This window comes from Tiliqua scincoides, chromosome 2 (assembly GCF_035046505.1).
Source record: "Tiliqua scincoides isolate rTilSci1 chromosome 2, rTilSci1.hap2, whole genome shotgun sequence".
NCBI classification, from domain to species: Eukaryota; Metazoa; Chordata; class Lepidosauria; order Squamata; family Scincidae; genus Tiliqua; species Tiliqua scincoides.
In genome coordinates, this window is record NC_089822.1 from 47,758,047 (window position 1) to 47,778,340 (window position 20,294).

A 20,294-nucleotide genomic window follows, 5' to 3' on the forward strand; every position below is an offset into this window, starting at 1 on the left:
AGATATGGGGAACTCCCCACATGCCCATTAACACCTTTAAACCTTACTGGGGAGAAATTCTTCTCGCTTAAGCAGAGTGCCTTGCAGGCTGCCTCCCTCACTGAAACCACTATGGAATCCGCGGATACAGGAGACTGTCTGTATAAACTTCTCTGAGCTATCATTCTCAGTGTGATAAAGTAGATTGCAGTCCATGAAAGTGTATGCTGAAATAAATTGATTGAAAATACTTGGTTTGTTGCAGCAAATATAACAGGCACTTCCCTTTGGAAGTTGTCAACATTTAAAACAACCACAAGTAGAAACTAACTTAATACAGGTGCAGCCTGTTTATCAGTGGATTTTTTATCTGCGGATTTGTCTCAACTCTAATGGGGTGGGGGAACTGAAAGTCACACACACCTTTGCCTCCTTTGCCTGGCACTGGCGTCTCACTCCATTTCCAGGCAGCCCAAAACACTGCAAAAAGGCTCTGCCTCGCCCAGGCAGGTAAATAGCCCTGGAGCCGTCGAAGAGGTTCCCCTTGCAAAGGAGCAGTAACACTCCTGGAGCCCCTGAGCCAGCAAAGAGGCTGAAGAGGGGAAGGGGGGGGCTGAAAATCTCTGTAGCCAGAACACAAGCAGCAAGGTGGAACACTCTCTCTCTCTCTCTCTCTCTCTCTCTCTCTCTCTCACACACACACACACACACACACACACACACACACACACACACACACACGGACAGGTGTGGTAGCAACAGAGGGGATTGCTTTAAAAAACCCAGGGAGTGTTTGCCAAATCCCCCCCATTGAGATGGTGCAGGCTATCACGGACACAAGCAACCCCCCCCCCCATGGTGCAGACTATCACGGACACAAGCAAGCCTTCCCAACAAGCAAAGCATGAGATATAGCCTTCAGTCCTCTCCATACTTTCCTGGGAGTAAGCCCCATTGACTACAATGGGGCTTGCTTCTGAGTAGAAATGCATAGGGCTGGACTCTTAAAAGCTCAGCGGGACAGCTGTCAACGGGGAGGGCTGAGTGCGAGCAGAGCAGAGGGGAGGGGATTGATAACAGCTACCTTAGTTTCCTTCCATCCGGAAGTGTCAGGCTGCAGTGTAATTGCGTGACTCTATGGAATTTAGCACAATGCGTTTTTTGTTAATCATGCCGAGTCATGGAATGCAACTAACACGGATAAATAGGCTCCACCTGTAGTTTCTTCTTATATCAGCCTGTTAGAGAAATACTGTAATTGATACTTGTGAAGCATCATCCGAGTGACTGTCGGAAAGTCTCACATGGGAGCTGACATAGAGTAGAGACTAGGAAACCAAGCAGTGAATTGAGTCTTTTCTAGTTCAAATCTCGCCTCCTCTATGAACTCATTAGGTGACTTATGCAAGCCATTCAGTCTCAGTTCTGCTCTATATCAGGATGATAATGCTTTTCTTACAGGATTGTTGTAAGGCTTATATCACAACAATACATGAGAAGTGCTTCATGTATTGGAAACGAAGCCCTTGCATAGTGGGCACTATGTAAATGCTAGTTATGATAATTAAGCATGTAACATTGCCATAAGGTGATGCAAGTGCTACAATAGAGAAGACCCAGCTCCATATCCTTGTGGGTTTCTCTTGAATGTAAGAGGAGATGTAGAATCTCCTCAGCAGGTGTTAAGGAATTTCCTCAGCAGTCTACTCAGCAAATATTAAGGAGCCTTGATATATGGGGGAGGTTCTTTCTAGTGCATTCGGGTATAAGACCTTTTATAAATGACATTTTACACTAGTATTTGTGCAATGTGTGTGTGAGGTGTGTATGGTCACCAGAAGTAAACTGTGAACACTTCAGACTATTAATATTGTTAATAACATATCTATTAGTTTCATCTTTTCCTCTTACAACTTATGTCTCTCTTGTGTTTTCTGCTTTCCATATTTAGTCTGTATTCATGTGCAGGTATGTGTGGTGATGATTTAAAAGACTTTATTTTTTCAATGGAGTTTTTCCTGCATGCTGTTATAGAGTTTTTAATATAGAATCTCACATCAGGCAAGAATACTGTGCAGTCACACCAGAGACAGGGTTAAAATTTAGCCACATACACTGTTGCAGAAGTAAACCTACAGCCCAAAAATCTACTGTCTTTTTGGCTTCAATTTCCTGTGTTAATTTTTTTGTCTTGTAGTTGGTTAATAAGCTTTATGCCCAGGATTATATTACTCTGGCATGGTAGGTTATCAGGCATCTCACATTGCTGTCTGTCAAGTTATGAGGGTAACGTGTGAGCCTCATTTTTTAGCAATGACATGGGGAGGAGCTATTCTATGGGTTATTCTCACACAGTCCAGGGCATCTCACAGAGCCAGCCTGGGATCTCCCAGTATCTAAGGCAGCACAAATTTATTCAGTGGCACACTAGCCACTGCCCCTACCGCTGCTGTAAGAGGAGAATGGAAGAAGAAGCACAAAGGAGAGATGAGTGGCAATCTAGGCTAGCGTATTAGCAATGCTGTAGCTCAGGTGCCTTCAAACTCTGACGTGTGGGCTTTATCTAGTGCACCAGAATAATCATTCTGGGCATGGCCTGACATTGGCAAACCCTTATCATTCTGCCCTGCAGCCTCCTTTCTTCACGCCCAATCAATGCAGAGTCTCGTACTAGAGAGTCACTTCCCCAGGATATCAGGATGCAGAGCCTTATGGGGCAATATGCAACTGAAGCAACTCCCTGGTGCAAGGCTCTGCAATAACTGGGTTCAAAGAAAGGAAGCTGTGGGGTGGAACGGTAAAGCTTCCCACCACTGCGCCACACCTGGAATGATTATTCTGGCGTTTACTTGGGCCGCAGTTTGGATACCACTGTTCTAGCTCCCCAAGCTCCTCTCTGCTACACTTTCTCTTGCATTCCATGCCTCTCTCCCTTTTTGAATCCCAGGAGCAGGGGACGCAGCAGGCAGTCCTGTCAGTCTCTCTGAGGTGACCATGTAGATTGTCTCATGAATAAACTGGCCTTCACATCTCACACATTTCCAGTGGAGTTCCACAAGTACTGTGCCTAAGTCATGAAAAAGAAGAAACTGAAATAACCGTAAGGGACTGATGTCCATATCTCTTGTTCTGTGCAGATAAAAGTGGTTTCACAGTGTGATCATATTAGTTTAGGTTCTGTTATTTCTGCTCTCCTACCTGATTATTGTATATCCTGTGGCAAATCTCACTTAGGAAACTTCCCAAGGAAGTCTTACGTCTGCCTTGCAGTAGGATCTTTTTAGACCTTGGTCATAAAGTGAACTGTGTATTAAAAAAGAAAAAATTCAGCTGGAGAGCAGTTGACAGCTGAGCTGATGTCTGTTCAGTGTTACTCCCTCACCCAGCTAGTCTGCAAAGCTATGTAATTGTCCAAGAAGTAATCCATGGAAAAAAACAGGTGGCCGGTAACTCTGTTTTCATTCTGAGTAAAGTATTAGATTATCACATAACCTCAATTTTATAATCTTCATATCTGGGGCAGACTTTCTGCCTTGGTTTTAGTTGTGACAGATCCCCTTACTTGCCCTGCCAAATTAGGTCGGTGTCACTTGTAATACAGAGAGAGAGAATTGTTATTTAAGATACTTGGTCCCTGTTGTTATTTACACTGAATATTTTACCTGAAACAAATGACAGGCTTCTGCACCAAGCTTTGTCCTCAGTGAAAACCCATGAGGGAGAATGAGGGGAGAGAGGAATTAGATATTTGGGACCAAGTAACAGAGGGTAGACTCTCAGTTTCTTCCTAAAATAGGAAGCGTTTTCTTCTCTCCTATGAGAAGGCAGCTGACCGAGTCTTGCTTTACACTTTGTCCTCTGAGCTCATGAAAAGGATGTTATGCTGTCTGTTCTTCACAGCTGATTACAGAAAAAGGGAAGAAAGGGAAAGGGAAAAAAAGTAGTAGATGAGGCAGAAATAGGATGGAAGAGAAGCCTGTACAATGGTAAGAAGGCTGGATTACTCAGGCATGTTTCTTCCATTCTTATAACACCTTGTGAAACACTGCTTTATTGTATTGTTTGTGGTTGATGATTAGAGAGACAACAAGTAAGTGTAAAAGCAAGGGTTGTGGTCAGGTGACAGGATATTAAACAGTCATTAAGTAAAGGCTGTGTTTGACTACAACCTTGATCTTGAGTTTGAGATCTTTTCAAAAACATTGAAACAGCATTTCTGTTCTCCTTTGTATGTTAAGAAGAGAACGCCTGTTTTATCTTATTCCTTGTATGAACTTAGACAAATATTGTTAATTGACACAGTCGTGTTTGTGATTGTTGTGATATTTTCTGCATTTTAAAATTTAATTAGGCTGAGGACACTGTGAAAGTTTGTTTACTGACAATTATAGTATCTGCCATTTCAGGGTAATTTTGGAGAAGTTTATAAGGGAACATTAAAAGATAAAACTCCTGTTGCTGTAAAAACCTGCAAAGAAGATCTTCCTCAGGAACTGAAAATAAAGTTTTTATCAGAGGCCAGGTGAGTGGTTAAACCTGAGATAAATTGCATACTTGAAAGCCATCATTAGATACTTAAATGTAGATATAGTTTCAAAATGGGTTGGCTAAAACTACACAATGTATTTCAAATGAGTAATGTAGATATCACATGAATGTTGAAGACTCCCACCATCACCTGAATCCTCTTAAGAGAAGTCATCTCTTTGAAAGGAGTGTACTGTGAAGGCAGTATCAAGGTGAAAGTAAAGTATAAATTGTAGTCTACGTAGATTAGAATGCATGCACTACTAGACAGTGTTTTAAGTTAGACTCCTTTGCTGCTGAGAATAGCAGTTGCCGTAATCATTGAAATTGTGAATAGGAGCATATGAAGTTGCCCTATCCTCAGTCAGACGATTGGTCTACTGATTGGCAAGTGCTCTCCCAGAGTTTCAGAAAGAGGTCTTTCCCAGACCTACCTGGACATGCAGGGAATGAACCTCAGTTGCATACAAAACTGGTTCTTGCCCATTCAGCTATGGCAGTTCCCAGGTCTTTTTCCATCTTTAAAAAAAAAAAAGTGCAACATGTCTGCTCTCCAAATTACATGAGGTATACTCGGGTGCCACATGGTGTAAGATGGTATGGTGTAAGATGCCATATACACCCGAGTCAAGAAGGAACAGCTGCACATATGCATCCCACTGGGTCTGCCACAGCAAACCAACAGGGCAAAGACCCCTTTCCTTTTCAACCAGGAATACAGCCAGATATCAATAATCCCTTGTTCATAGGCTGTGGCTCCTCATACTTTGTGCAAAAAACATGTCTCTGAGTAGGGACCTATTGAGAATAGAAGCCCTTGTTAGAAGGCAAGGGGGTATCATCTAAGAGGGGGCAACCCAAGGGAGGGAATGTGCATCTCAGCTCTACTGGCTGTTGTAGAATTACTAGTCTGTGCCCTAGAACAGTGGTTCCTAAACTGGTGGGTTGCGACCCACCAGCTAGGGAAGCACTTCTCCCTGCCCCTTTAAGGGGTGAAGGGAAGGTAGCAGTGTGATCTCCAGGATCGCACTGCTGGTGGGGATGGGAGGGGGTTTTCACTTACTAGCAACCAGCACTGCAGTCCTGGGGGATCCAGGGAACCCTCTGCCCGGCTCCCCAAGCCTCTAAGTTAAAAAAAAAAAAAGGGGGCACTTCTGGTTTTGTCATGAAAATCGGAAGTACCATTTTTTTCTTTTTTAGACTTACAAGGGCTTGGGGAGCCCTGTGGAGAGCTCCCCAGATCCCCCAGGACTGCAGTGCTGGCTGCAGATAAGTGAAAACGCCCCTCCCGTCCCCGGCAGCAGTGGAATCCCGGGGATTGCGCTGCTGCCTTCCCCCTCCCCCGCAACAACTTACAGTGCTCCCAACTCCCTTGCAGGAGTTTGGGAAGCACTGCCCTAGAGACTAGAAAGGAGCAAGAAGGAACTGGACAGATCATCTATGCATTGGCCTTCCAGATTTTACAGGGTGGCAAAAGGCGGCACTAAAACATGAGAGCAAGGGTTGACGTTGGTCTCAAACCCTGGTGCTAGCAATTTATTTTCAAAAGATTATTCACCTGATAATTGTTTCTTTCTAGCACCAGCTAGTATGTTGTGCTAGCACTGAGGCTGGGAGATAGTTGCACACCTGAGCTTTCCAGCACTATGCAAAGAACTATTGACATCATGGTGTATTTGTTATGAATGAGAGTATCTGTTGTATAGTTTATCTTGAAAAAACAGAGTTAGTTGCAATGTTATCTTTCCTTGTTTACACCAGTAAGATGAATGGACAAGTCACAGGTCATAGTAGCTTTAGAGAATATCCAGGTGCCCCATATTATGTGTGACCCGTAGAAATTTTAGACTTCTTTCTACCACGGCCTTCTGCCCATTCCATTGTTGTGAAATCTTGCTTTCTGCTTATGTTTACTTGCCTGTTTTTACTTATGTCTGATAGCTGTTGGTGAAAAGAAATGACATTTAGTTGTTGGCTTACCCACTTACAGGGAGCAAGGGATTTTACAAGGATTTTACAGTTGTTGGCTTGCCCTGTTACAGGGATTTTAATAGTGCACAGTGGGTCTTCTTCTGTCCTAACGAAATATGTTTGAGTGATATATAAAAACGGATTTATGAGGGCTTTTTCTGTTTCACTGAAACTGTTTATAATGCAATATACTGATGTGATGAAATCTTTGCACCCTTTGCAGAATACTCAAACAGTATGACCATCCAAATATTGTAAAGCTTATAGGAGTTTGCACTCAAAGGCAGCCCATTTACATTGTTATGGAGCTTGTTCCAGGTAATGTGCTTATTTACAATATATTTTAGTACCTAATTGTCTGTCCTCTTGTAACTTTGTTTTCGTGGGCATACGCTTCGTGATTTTCATATGTATCTCTGTTTAAAATATATATGCATGCTATTTAAGGCTGGGTAACACAGGAAGATTTAGCTATTTCAGAATCATAGGGTTCTTTTGGTTTTGCCAGCAGGTGGAGACAGTATCAAAGTGATACTTCTCATTGTAAAGCTGTTCAGATCATGGGGATGTACTCACCTCTGCCATTCCATATGTTATATATGTTCTATATTTAATACATATATAGAACCAAACAAGTTCATCACGAAATGTTAAGCAATTCCAATATGTCTCTCCCAAGTAAAAATAACAGGAAGAAGCTTGGTAACAACAAAGTGTACATGCTAAAAAGTTGCTTATTGATATTTTCCATATTGTGTTCTCCATGCATAAAAGTTAAATAGTTTAACTAGACTGTCTTTGCAACATGTTTTTCATTTTGTTGAGATGCACACAAGTAGTCATTATGGGGGCAAAGTGGATGATTTTTCTTCTGGTAATTATCATTGAAGCACATGTCCTTTCTGTAAACATGAGTCAGATTTATGCATAGAGAGCTATAAAGATGTCACACAAGCTGAAATATGGCTTTTAAAGATTTTTGCTTAAGGTTTTCAGGGGGGCTGGTGGAATCCATCAGACAGAGCAGAGAAAATTTCAGCTCACAAGATGAATATTTCTGGAATACACAAGTATTGTTCTAGCTGTTTATGCGACTTGGATGTTTTAACCTCTGTCAGAGGTAGACCTTAAGGAATCTAAAATGCAGGAGCAGCCTCCAGTTTTTTGCATTCCTGTGTCTCATTCCCTGGTATAAACGGAACTGACAGTCTGGTGAAAAGATTCAAATAACTAATAGAAGTGTAGAGGGCAGTGTTGAAAACTAACCACCTTGTCATTTACGATTATTCATATTGTACGGTGCTGATGAAGTGCCTGACACTGATTGGCTGAGCTGGTATGGTGGTGGAGAATGCGCAGTTGCTCAGGAAACTAAAGCAGTGTTTCTCAAACTGTGGGTCAGGACCCACTAGGTGGGTCATGAGCCAATTTCAGGTGGGTCCCCATTCATTTCAATATTTTATTGTTAATATATTAGTCTTGATGCTACCATGATATGTGATTGCATTTGGGGAAATGTTACAGACCTGTACTTTGAACAGGCTACTGTGTATATGCTTTTAACAATGATAGTAAATGGGACTTGCTCCTGGGTAAATGTGGGTAGGATTACAGCCTAGAGTTGTTAAAAATTGTCCTGCTTGATTATGTCACTTCCTGTCATGACATCACTTTTGGTGGGTCCTGATAGATTCTCATTCTAAAAAGTAGGTCCTTGTACTAAAAGTTTGAAAATGACTGAACTAAAGAGTTTGCAGTTCTGTCAAGAGATAAATATCAGTTTATAAAACCTTTCATCATATTAAGCTGAGGCCTGGAAGAAATCCCAAGATGTAGGAGAGCTAAAGGATAGGGAGTATAGAGTATAGAAGCAAGGAGCCTGAAGGAAGGTTGCTGTGTAAGGAATGTGCTAAAGAAGAAGTCCAAGGAAGGGTCAGTGGCTTGAGAAGAAGGGCAGTGAATTTGGCAAGAAGGGAACTCTGAACCTACTTCAGTATAAGGCAATATACCGAAGCTGAAATTCTTCACAGTCACATTTGAGAGCTTTGAGTGATGAGGTTAGTATCGGATTCCTAAAACAAAACTGGGAGGCAATTGGTTATAATAACTACCTGAAGCTGATTCCTCTTTCTTTTGTGAGACCTGGATGGGTGGGCTGTTTTGTTTTTCCAGTCAAGATAAACCATATATGTAGATTGGACAAATGATTACTATCATTGCACTATCATTGCACTCTCGTGTCCTAACCTATGATATCTTGGTGTGGTACGGAAATTGCTCTGCAGAGAATTATTAAGATCACACAGCACATCATCAGCCTTCATCTACCAGCTTTGGAGGACCTCTATACATCTTGCTGTCTGCAGAAGTCACATAGTATTCTGAGAGACCCCTTCCATCCGGCTCATAAGTTCTTTGAACTGTTGCCTTCGGGTAGACGATACAGAACTATTAGAGCAGCACCACACGATTCTTGAACAGTTTTTATCCCACAGCCATAATTATGTTGAATAAGGCGATATAGTTGTTACCATGCTCCTGGGCATTATGGTCTGTTACACTGTTTTTATATTATGAAGCATGTTGTATAGAGTGTGTGGGTGAGTGTGTAGAGTGTGATTGTTAGAATTGTAGTACATATTTATGCTTGTATCTCAAAGGTGCATAAATTTCATTGTACTGTAGCACAATGACAATAAAGTTACTACTACGACAAGGTGATAGTGATTTAGAGGTTGACTTACTATGTTACATTCTAACTTGGAAGGTCAAACATCTGAAAATTAAGTTCAGCCAAGTGAGACGAGGTAGTGTGGTTGGAGACTGGCAAAAGTATCCAAACCAAGAGGTCAGTCCTGAATGGCAAGCATTATAGGATCGGAATTAAAATTTGAATGGGACAAGATTGGGAACAAGGAGGACTAAGCAGCATTCTAGGTAGGAACCACGGTTAAATGGGGCACAGCAATAGCGAAGCAAAAGCAAGGACAGAAAATCTGCACGTGTATTCAGAAAGGCTGGGGCAAGGCTGGAACTGGAGAAAGAGCAAAGCCAGTGTTTCTCAAACTGTGGGTCAGGACCCACTAGTTGGGTCGTGAGCCAATTTCAGGTGAGTCACCATTCATTTCAATATTTTATTTTTAATATATGAGACTTGATGGTAGCATGGTATGTGACTGCATTTGGGGAAATGTAACATTTCTCCAACAACCTGTACTTTTAACAATGATAGTCACTGGGACTTACTCCTGGGTATGTGTGAATACGATTGCAGCCGAGGATTGTTAAAAAAAAATGGCCTTCTTGATAACGTCACTTCCGGTCATGACATCACTTCTGGTGGGTCCTGACAGATTCTCATTCTAAAAAGTGGGTCCCGGTGTTAAATGTATGAGAACCACTGAGCTAAGCAAAAAATGACTAGCACAGTGAACCAGAAAGCAGCAACTACTGCTAAGAATGTAGCTGTTTCAACATGCAAAGGATAAACTCTGATCTGAAAAAAGTTCAAATGTATGTTCTATGTAGCCCATGTATCATTAGCAAAGTGATGATCTGGCAGCTATGACTTGGTGACTGTTGATGCATTCTGGGTAAGTGATTCTGGGTAGGTCAGGGTAGTTCAGGAGTGGAGCAGATTGCCACGGGAGGTGGTAGATTCTCCTTTACTGGAGATCTTCAAGCACCCATTTCCTGGAGATGCTTTAGAAGAATTTTCTGCTATAGGCAGGGGGTTGTAACTAGATGATTTCCTTGTGTGTCCCTTCCGACACTTATTCTTTGATAGGTCACCTACCACTCAATGCGAGTTCAGTTGTTTCTGTACTTAATTTCTGCTCATGGTGAATGATTCAGATGACTTGTCAGAGCTGCAGTAGTAAGGAGATACCACACACAGAGTAGTCATAGATGGTCATAACATTGTAGAGTAGTCCATGCAAATAGGAGACTCATTGCAATTTTGTGTTTTTAATTCCCTTTACCCACAACCTCCCTTTCTCCTCCCTCCCCCCTTTGCAATCTTGCATTACCCTCATCCCCTCTCCCTCTGCAATCCTCCATTACCGGCACAACATGGGAAGCAGTAGTTTACCGGTTATAAGTCTTTGCTCAATTGGCGTAGAGCGTGACGCCAGGGGCTGCTTCCAACGGTGGGAGAGATCATTGCATCTCATTGGGCAGCTACTGCCCGCCTTAATCTGGGCAGTCCCCAGCCAGTAAGGTGTTGCCTCACCACGGTCCGTTAACCTCAAGGGATGCGTGGGGTTTAGGGTGAAAACCGACAAGCAGATCGACAACTCTGCACCATGCAACAGAAAACAGAAAACTCCTGCCCTAAAGCTGGGCACCTGGAACGTAAGGACAATGACACCTGGCTTCTCTGACGACCTGCAAGAAATAGACAATGCACGCAAAACAGCTGTCATCGACATGGAGCTGAGCAGACTGCAGATGGACATCGTTGCCCTTCAAGAGACAAGGCTGCCGGATTCCGGATCTGTCAAGGAGAGAAATTTCTCATTTTTCTGGCAGGGAAAACCACCAAACGAAACCAGGGAACATGGCGTTGGCTTTGTGGTCAGAGATACCCTGCTGGAATCCATCATCCCACCTACTGCGGGAAGTGAAAGAATTTTGTCCCTGCAGCTCCAGTCATCAGCAGGACCTGTCACTCTCATCAGTGCATATGCACCGTCTCTGTCGTCTCCAGCAGAAGCCAAAGACAAATTCTACAATGACCTGGCCACCACTATCAAGAAGATCACTGTAAAAGAGCCATTGTTCATCCTCGGCTATTTCAATGCTAGAGTTGGTGCTGATCACAGTTTGTGGTCCACTTGCTGAGGTCAGTTTGGCACTGGGAAAATGAATGAAAATGGCCGACACCTGCTAGAGTTTTGCTGTTATCACGGTCTCTGTGTCAGCAACACGCTCTTCAACACAACGCCCCAACATAGTCTCTTGGAGACACCCAAGATCAAAGCACTGGCACCAGCTCGACCTGATTCTCACCAGATGCTCCAGCCTTCCCAGCATCAAGATCACACGCAGTTATCAGGATGCTGCCTGCAACACTGACCACTCCCTGGTGTGCAGCAGAGTGAAACTGCAAACAAAGCGACTGTATCAAACGAAAAAGGAAGGAAGACCTTGCATTGATACCAGCAAGACCCGGGATCAGAGAAAAGTGGAGAAATTTGCACAAGCACTTGAGGAATCTCTTCCAGGCCCAGCCAGTGCAGATGCATCAAACAGATGGGAACATTTCAAGAACGCTGTGTACAACACCGCCTTGTCCATATTTGGCAAGAAGACCAACAAGACAGCAGACTGGTTTGAAGCCTACTCTGAGGAGTTACAACCAGTCATTGAGGAAAAGAGGAGAGCTCAAGCAGCATACAAGGCCTGTCCCAGTGAGCGCAACCTGCAGGTCCTCTGAGCTGCTCGCAGCAAAGTTCAGCAGACTGCCAGGAGATGTGCTAACAACTACTGGCTTCAACTCTGTTCCCAGATACAGATAGAAGCTGATACAGGCAACATCAAGGGGATATATGATGGTATCAAACAGGCCCTGGGTCCAACGCAGAAGAAAATTGCCCCTCTGAAGTCTGCCGCAGGCGAGGTCATCTAGGATTGGTCGCAGCAGATGGAACACTGGGTACAGCACTACTCTGAGCTATATTCCAGAGAAAATGTCCTTCCACAAGGACATGAAGGGCACTGTTGTCTTTGATGGCTCCACATCAGACCCCTTTGACATCTGAAGCAGAGTGAAGCAAGGCTGTGTTCTTGCGCCGACCTTGTTTGGGATTTTCTTCACTGTCCTTCTGAAGCATGCCTTTGGAACTGCAACAGAAGGCATCTATCTCCGGACCAGATCAGACAGAAAGCTCTTCAACCTCTCCAGACTGAGAGCAAAGTCCAAAGTCCAGCTGAAATGTCTGCATGACTTCCTCTTTGCTGACGATGCAGTTGTCACTACCCACTCTGCCAAAGATCTCCAGCAGCTCATGATTCGTTTTAGCAAGGCCTGCCAAGATTTTGGACTGACGATTAGCCTTAAGAAAACACAGGTCATGGTTCAGGATGTAAACTCACCTCCCTGCATTACAATCTCTGCGCATGTACTGGAGGTTGTCCATGACTTTGTGTACCTTGGCTCAACGATCTCTGACACTCTTTCTCTCGACACCGAGCTAAACAAATGCATCGGTAAAGCAGCCACCACATTTTCCAGACTCACAAAGAGAGTCTGGTCCAACAAGAAGCTGACGGAACATACCAAGATCCAGGTCTACAGAGCTTGCGTCCTGAGTACACTTCTGTACTGCAGCGAGTCATGGACTCTTCACTCACAACAGGAGAGGAAAATGAACGCTTTCCACATGCGCTGCCTCCGACGTGCCCTCGGCATCACCTGGCAGTACAAAGTTCCAAACAACACAGTCCTAGAACGAGCTGGAATCCCTAGCATGTATGCACTGCTGAAACAGAGACGCCTGCATTGGCTCGGTCATGTTGTGAGAATGGATGATGGCCAGATCCCAAAGGATCTCCTCTATGGAGAACTCATGCAAGGAAAGCGCCCTACAGGTAGACCACAGCTGCGATACAAGGACATCTGCAAGAGGGATCTGAAGGCCTTAGGAATGGACCTCAACAGGTGGGAAACCCTGGCCTCTGAGCGGCCCGCTTGGAGACAGGCTGTGCAGCATGGCCTCTTCCAGTTTGAAGAGACACTTGGCCAGCAGACTGAGGCAAAGAGGCAAAGAAGGAAGGCCCATAGCCAGGGAAACAGACCAGGGACAGACTGCACTTGCTCCCAGTGTGGAAGGGATTGTCACTCCCACATTGGCCTTTTCAGCCACACTAGACGCTGTTCCAGAACCACCATTCAGCGCGCGATACCATAGTCTTTTGAAACTGAAGGTTACCAACTGAACTGAATTCCCTTTATTATGATGTGCCCAAACAAGAACTATTTTTTTTTAGTTGGTCAAGGCAAAAAAGTTGCATGTTTTCACACAGTGGGGAAGAGAGGATCCTATATCTGAAATATTTTAGAGTGCATATTTTGAAATCTTTCTTCCCCTTTCGGTGCTCATAGCTAGAAACAAATAACATCATTAAATTCTTAATATGTTGCTTTTAAATGTGCATGGTTTCCCTAAGGTTTACTATAGATTATGTATCTACTAAATCACTGGCTTGTTTTTGGTGTCAGCACATAGCTATAAAATTCATGCCAGTATGCTTTTTATGACTTTAATATTTCAAAGCTTATTCCTTTTGATTTCATCCATCAAAATATTGCTGATGCAGCATTGGGCATACATTGTGGATACTGTAGTATGGTATTTCTCAATATGTTATGTTTGGTTGCTCTAATGTTTCATTTGGTGCCTAATATTCTGAAACAAACGACGATGGACAAGTCTAAGCTGACCACATATTATCACTGTGAATGCACATTAATCGTTCAAAATGGGAGCCGAGTCCTTTCAATTTGCACATTACATAAGTTCAGAGCCTGTTAGCAGCCTACATAAGAAATTGTATTGACATTTTTATCATTCTCTTCTGACTGATTAGGCCACTAATTTTTCCATAGAGGACAGAGTAACAAAACTGAACAAAAAGAGAGGAAAAAAACCCACTGCTCCATTTCGTGAGCTTCTTTCTCATACACAAAGCTAAGAATGGAACTGGAACGTTTCAAACAAATCACTTTTGCAGTAAACAAGAAAAAGTAAAACGTCTGAAAAATGTCCAGAAAGCTGTATTTTAAATTTGGCCAATGCTTGTTGAGAGACCATGCACAGGCTAGCTGCAGATACATGAAGTGCTCTAACAATCATGTGTACTTTCTCCCAATAGCTCTGTTTCTAGGGCAACTATCTGTAGTAACAAATTGTCTGTTCCTCTGCTGGCAGAGGAGGCAATTTGTTACTACTGTGGTAGTAGAAACAGAGCCACAGAACCCAGAAGAGTCTCCTGGAATAGAAAAGAGGCAAAGACTATGGAGGTCAGTGTGCTATGAGAAGAAAAATGTTGAAATTGGCTGTGCTAGACCATCAGTCTAACATCTTAGACTGATGTTAACTACAGTATCTCTTGTGCCCATAGAGTCTATGTTTTGTGACTGAACTGAGGAATATCTCTTTTTTTTTTTTTTTTTTTGAGGTGCTGTTATTGAACAACAAGAGTTCCCAAGAACCAAATATGTTAAACACCTTGTACAGTATCACAGTGCAAGGTGGCTCAGAATTACTCAGTCACTGTTTCTTAATACCTTCAGGCTCACAGTACCAACTCAGAAGTCTTTTCTCCTCTATCTTTCCTGCCTTCTCTCTGCGGCAGACTGCTGCAAATCCCAGTTGCTCATAAAATGTCATTATGTTAATACGGATAGCTTTGAGGTTTTCAACATGCAAAGGGGAGGGGGAAAGTTAGCATTCAACTGGAATCCCACAGTAATGTGGTTGGATTGCATTTTTGTGGTACTCCTTCTTGTTTATGCGGTAGACAAGTGAGAGCAAGAAGCAGCAGGGAGTATATGTAGCTGGTGTAAGGAGATTCCCAGCAGCCTTTATTCTCTGTGTGTTTGTGCTCTGCTACCTGTGGTGGAAATTGATTAGTGCCAATCCAGCCCTCTAGATAGTGAAGCTAATAGTCTAATATTTCTCTGTCTCACACATGCACCATGAATTAAGACTCTTGTCTTTGAAGCTGTGAAGGTAGCTTTGTTTACCTTTTCAGTGTCGAGGTGTGAAAAGAAAAAAAATTACCACTGGTTTGACAGGCTAACTCTTAGCCTTCTGTCCTCATGAGCAAAGTTGATACCTGAGTTTAGTGAAGTCACTGAATGTTTGGAGGTACAGAATAAAGATTCAACTCCCAAGAGAAAGATTTCAGATTCTGAAAAATTCATTGGGAGGAAATACAATAATCAACCAGGGTTGATTCAATTCCCTGTTCCTGTCTTAAAGTCATAGTTCACAGAGCAAAATCAAGAGAGATGTTCCATTGGGTGACATTTTCCTACAAGTTATGCCAAAGTCTACATCCCTATTAAGGGAATTTCTGATACACTTTATTGGGAGAGATAAAATATAGATGTTATTGTTCTGACAGACAAATAGTATTAGCGTCAACTTGTTCTTTTTGCCCTACAAAAGAAGCTGTCCTAGGACTTGGTGTTTATACTTTCACTGGAAATGTTCCTGCAATGTGTAATATTAAGACACTAAAATGAATATTTTCTCATGCCTGTGCAAACTCACGAGGTGCTACTTATCACGTAAAAAACAAAACTACCCACATATTAAGTGAAGTCAGAAGACACAAATAACTCCCTCCCCACAGTATATAATTAAATCACCATTTCAACACAGACTGGAGAGCTTCTGAAGTTCATATTTCTATCTGAAAAGAAATGCGCAGTCCTGCTGAGGGAGATTTTTCTTTGTGCTCTGTCAAAGAAAATGACTGGTCAGACAGTGGATGAGAAGAGGACCCTAGAGCATTTTAGCACATTATTTGTTTCAAATACAAGGTTATCTGTTATGGCTAGGCAGAGTAAAATTTCTGGAATCATTCTACCATTTGTCAAGGTGCTTAAAAAGACATACCCTTTTGAGCCGTGTGATACACAGGAAGCTTTCTTAGGGAAAATGGCAAGTGTATACCTGTGTCAGTATCAAGAATTGCTTGTTAAACTACCCTAATCTACTGCAAATCATGGAGAGATCTAACTGCTGCACTCAGTCTACTCTCTGTGCCCACCTCTGACCTAGATCAAATTCAACACTTTCCTATGGTTATGCATTGCAGAGGATGATCAGTAGTAATGGGCAAGCTATCTTTCAAGAATCCTATTGTTACTGTCTTGAATTGTTACCTATCTTCTCGTGGAAAAACCCTTAGGGCACAATCCTAACCAGGTCTACTCAGAAGTAAATCCTATTTTGTCCAATGGGACTTACACTCAGGAAAGTGTGGTTAGGATTGCAGCCTAAGTTACAAGGAACTCCAGGTTATTACAAACCCATTTTCCACAAACCAGATGTTATTCTGTGGGAAAATATATCTGTAAGTCACTCACATGGGATTTGCAACCACACATTCATTGCAATTTTGCACTTTCTTTGATGCAGAAGCTGTGCTAGCCCTCCTCCAGTGCAAGCTAGTCATCAGACATCCTGTGTCTGCATGTATCCCAACAGCACTTGCCAACCAGAAGGGGTAGGAACTTTCCCCAAGGTTTTGACCTAACTGATAGTTCCTTCTGCACGTTCTGTTAATCTGCATAGTGTTAAAGCAGTGGTTCCCAAACTGTGAGCCATGGCTCCCCAAAGAGCTGTGAAAACCAACCAGGGAGCTGCGGAATTCTCCTGAAAAACCCACCAAATTGAACACAGTCCCTCCTTCTCCCTGGGTATTGCTTCGCTGCTTTCCCCCTGTCCCTTAAAGGGGAAAGGGGTAGTAGTTCTCCGGCTGATGGGTCATGACCCACCAGTTTGAAACACTGTAGAATCTAAAGTCCTTCCCTCATACATTTTCATAGAACATATATTGGTGGAGACTTATTTTTTTTTACTAGCCTGCAGCTTGGGGTTTACTTTGAGCCAATCAGTTTTCTCGCAGTAGTTAAGACTCTGCGCAAATGTTTAAGGCTTAAGTTTATTATTTGTGTTAGCCATAGGCTATACAATAAAAACCAAGACAAAAACAATATCAGCAGCACAGAGGTTACTTCTAATATAACAAACCATGGTAAACAATACTCAGTAATAATCACAATGGCATTTGAGGACATTTAATTAAGTCTAATAAAATTTTGATGTGAAAAGCATTAAAGCAGTGTTTCATAAAACTGTGATCTATTAAAAGCTTACAGAAGGCAATCCTAGAAAACTTGAAGCTGTAACAAAGAATTTATTTCATTTCAGAGCAGGCAGCTTGTTTACATTTTTATGTCTAACCATCAAACATAACACCTAAAACTGCCTTTATGGTTGCCGAGAGGACTCTTGTAAAGTACCCCAACTGGTGTCAGGTGGGATGCAGATGAAAATCTTCATTTTCTCTGCAGTAAGGTAGCAACCATAATGACAGATTTTGAAATTTCCTGCCCCAAATTATGCATGTGGTTTGAACATTCAGAAGTGGTGTCAGGGATCTGGTACTGGGTTAAGAGCCTATACCCATCAAATGGTTCTCCTGGGTAAGCCGACTTCTGAACTTTCAATACTGGTGCCCAGTGAGCCATCAGGTTGGGCAGAAATGTCCTAGAAGGCCTAGTGTAGGGCTTTGCCGCGTGGCTCCATAAATCTGGTCCAACCACTGTGAACACTGCTGTGTTGGCTACCTGCCCCCCCCCCCCAGTAATGCTGAAGCATTCGTGAATGAATCTTGATTTTCGGGCTACCTTGTTGCACTTGAATGATCTTGGAACCGAGGAGACAGTACTTATATGACGTGGTTCTGCATAAAATCTGAAAGTACTAAAACTGATTCCAAAATTTTACATTTTTTAGGGGTAAAAAATGACTGCATGAAACCCTCACATATACTTACTGCACTGTACTTTCAACGTGTGAGCACACGTTCCCTTGAGAGGGTTAAATTTACAACTTGTGGTGAGATTCTAGCTTATTCCAACCTTTATGAGATAATCCAACACAGCTGTTGTCATTATATTGATCATTTGAATAGAGATGTGCTACATCAGACTATCCACAGAGCAAATATGTGCAGGCATATGTCATACTTTCACAGGTAACTATTGAGTTTGCCATGAATTACAGAACAACTGACTTGCCTTTCTTCTGAAGTCCTCATTAAGGCTGTAAAATTTCATTTGCTTCATAATACAAGAAAAAGATTGGCTTAACTTGGCTGAGATGTGAACCTGTACGGGAAAAAATTGACTAACACCATGTTTTATAGTTTTATTAATACTGTCATTTTGTGAAAGTCACAAACACGCTTTAATCTTAATTAAATCAAGGATACAGAATACTGCAGTTCAAATGGGTTAATTCAGTTTCTAGGCAGAATTTTTATACCTTATAATGTTTATTGCTGGTTTTAATGGCTGGTATTGATTTCTTAACAACAGTGGTTTGATTTCCAAAACGTGTGCAGGTGTTCTGGAGAGAGTTGTGTTTGTGTGAGTTTTTTTTAACAAAACAGCCCCACTGGATCAGGCCATAGGCCCATCTAGTCCAGCTTCCTGTATCTCACAGCGGCCCACCAAATGCCCCAGGGAACACACCAGATAACAAGAGACCTCATCCTGGTGCCCTCCCTTGCATCTGGCATTCTGACATAACCCATTTCTAAAATCAGGAGGTTGCGCATACACATCATGGCTTGTACCCCGTAATGGATTTTTCCTCTAGAAACTTGTCCAATCCCCTTTTAAAGGCGTCCAGGCCAGTCGCCATCACCACATCCTGTGGCAAGGAGTTCCACAGACCAACCACACGCTGAGTAAAGAAATATTTTCTCTTGTCTGTTCTAACTCTTCCAACACTCAGTTTTAGTGGATGTCCCCTGGTTCTGGTGTTATGTGAGAGTGAGAGTGAGAGAGAGAAACAGGCTTATTATGTCTTAATACAGTGTTTGTCAAATTGTGGTTGAGGACCCCAACTTGATTTCTGGTGAGTCCCGCATATCCACCAATAAAAGCATGGGTGATGGGAAGATCTGATAACTAATTGCCTCAAGCCTTGAGGCTATTCTAAAATCGAATAGCTGCTAATTGCCCTGCAAACAGCTGAGCTCCTGCAGTTTGCAAGCTTGTATAAATATAGGGAGAAAAATGTTTGAGCCTCTTTTCAGGTGTGTTTTTTCCAAGTACGTCAATGACAGGTAGTAGGGCAGGTGAAAGCTGAGTGATATAACTAATGAAAAGCCTTAAGGCAATTCATTAGGGCTGCCTCATTATGAGAAACAGACCAAGTTGTGTTTGTTGTTGTTTTTGCTTTTTTTGCAGACAAATAAATATTACTTGTAGAAAGAAATGATTTTTATCTATTTACATCATTTTTTTTTTAAAGTCTCATAAAGCTAGGTGAGTCCCAACAGAGTGTCATTTTAAAATGTGGGTCCAGGTGCTAAAAAGTGTGAGGACCACTATCTTAGTAGATAAATTATGTGGTGATAATTAAAAACAAACAAAAAATATTCCCAGCGTGCACTGAGTAAATGGAATACACCAGTGGTTCTCAGACTTTTTAGAGGCCCTAGAGCAGCGGTTCTCAAGAGCCACAGTAAGTGTGGGGGGGGGGTAGGGGGAAGACAGTGACACGATCCACTGGATCACATCACTTTAAAGGGGCACAGGGGCTTGCTGCCACTTACCAGAGCCTGTAGCAGCCTCCTGGGGGTGCAGGCAGCCACTGCACCATCCTCTGCAGGGCTCTCCATGCTGCAGAGACCCTCAAAATCATGATCATGACCATGTCCAGTTTGAGATGCCCCAGTTTTGAGAGCTGCTGCCTGATTTATAAATGCCAAGGGGTGTGGCTATAATGATGATTGGGCAGCAGTGCTTCCTCCCAAGTAGCTGCTTGTTTAACCCTCGATGCACATAGCCTAATCGGTCCTGTCAGTTTCATGACCCAACAAAAATTGGGTCATGACCCACTGGTGAGTCCCAGAAAAGCTGGAATATGCTGTCCATTTACTGAATGCATGTTGAGGAATTACTGTCCAGCATTATGCTATTTTACAAAATATTTTAATTTTCTTTAGATTGTTCTAGTTAAAATGGCCTGAACAAATGGCCTAAAATCTGTAAACCTCAC

At 42.6% G+C, this 20,294-nt stretch overlaps 1 protein-coding gene across 1 annotated transcript in view; it reads left to right on the plus strand.

Moving 5' to 3' along the window:
- FER (FER tyrosine kinase) overlaps window positions 1-20,294 on the plus strand; it is a 189,641-nt gene that overhangs the window by 104,474 nt on the left and 64,873 nt on the right. Inside the window, exons 14-15 of the mRNA XM_066614734.1 lie at window positions 4,386-4,501; window positions 6,701-6,795. Of these exons, the coding sequence (XP_066470831.1) occupies window positions 4,386-4,501; window positions 6,701-6,795 (211 nt within the window). The remainder of the gene's footprint in view (window positions 1-4,385; window positions 4,502-6,700; window positions 6,796-20,294) is intronic.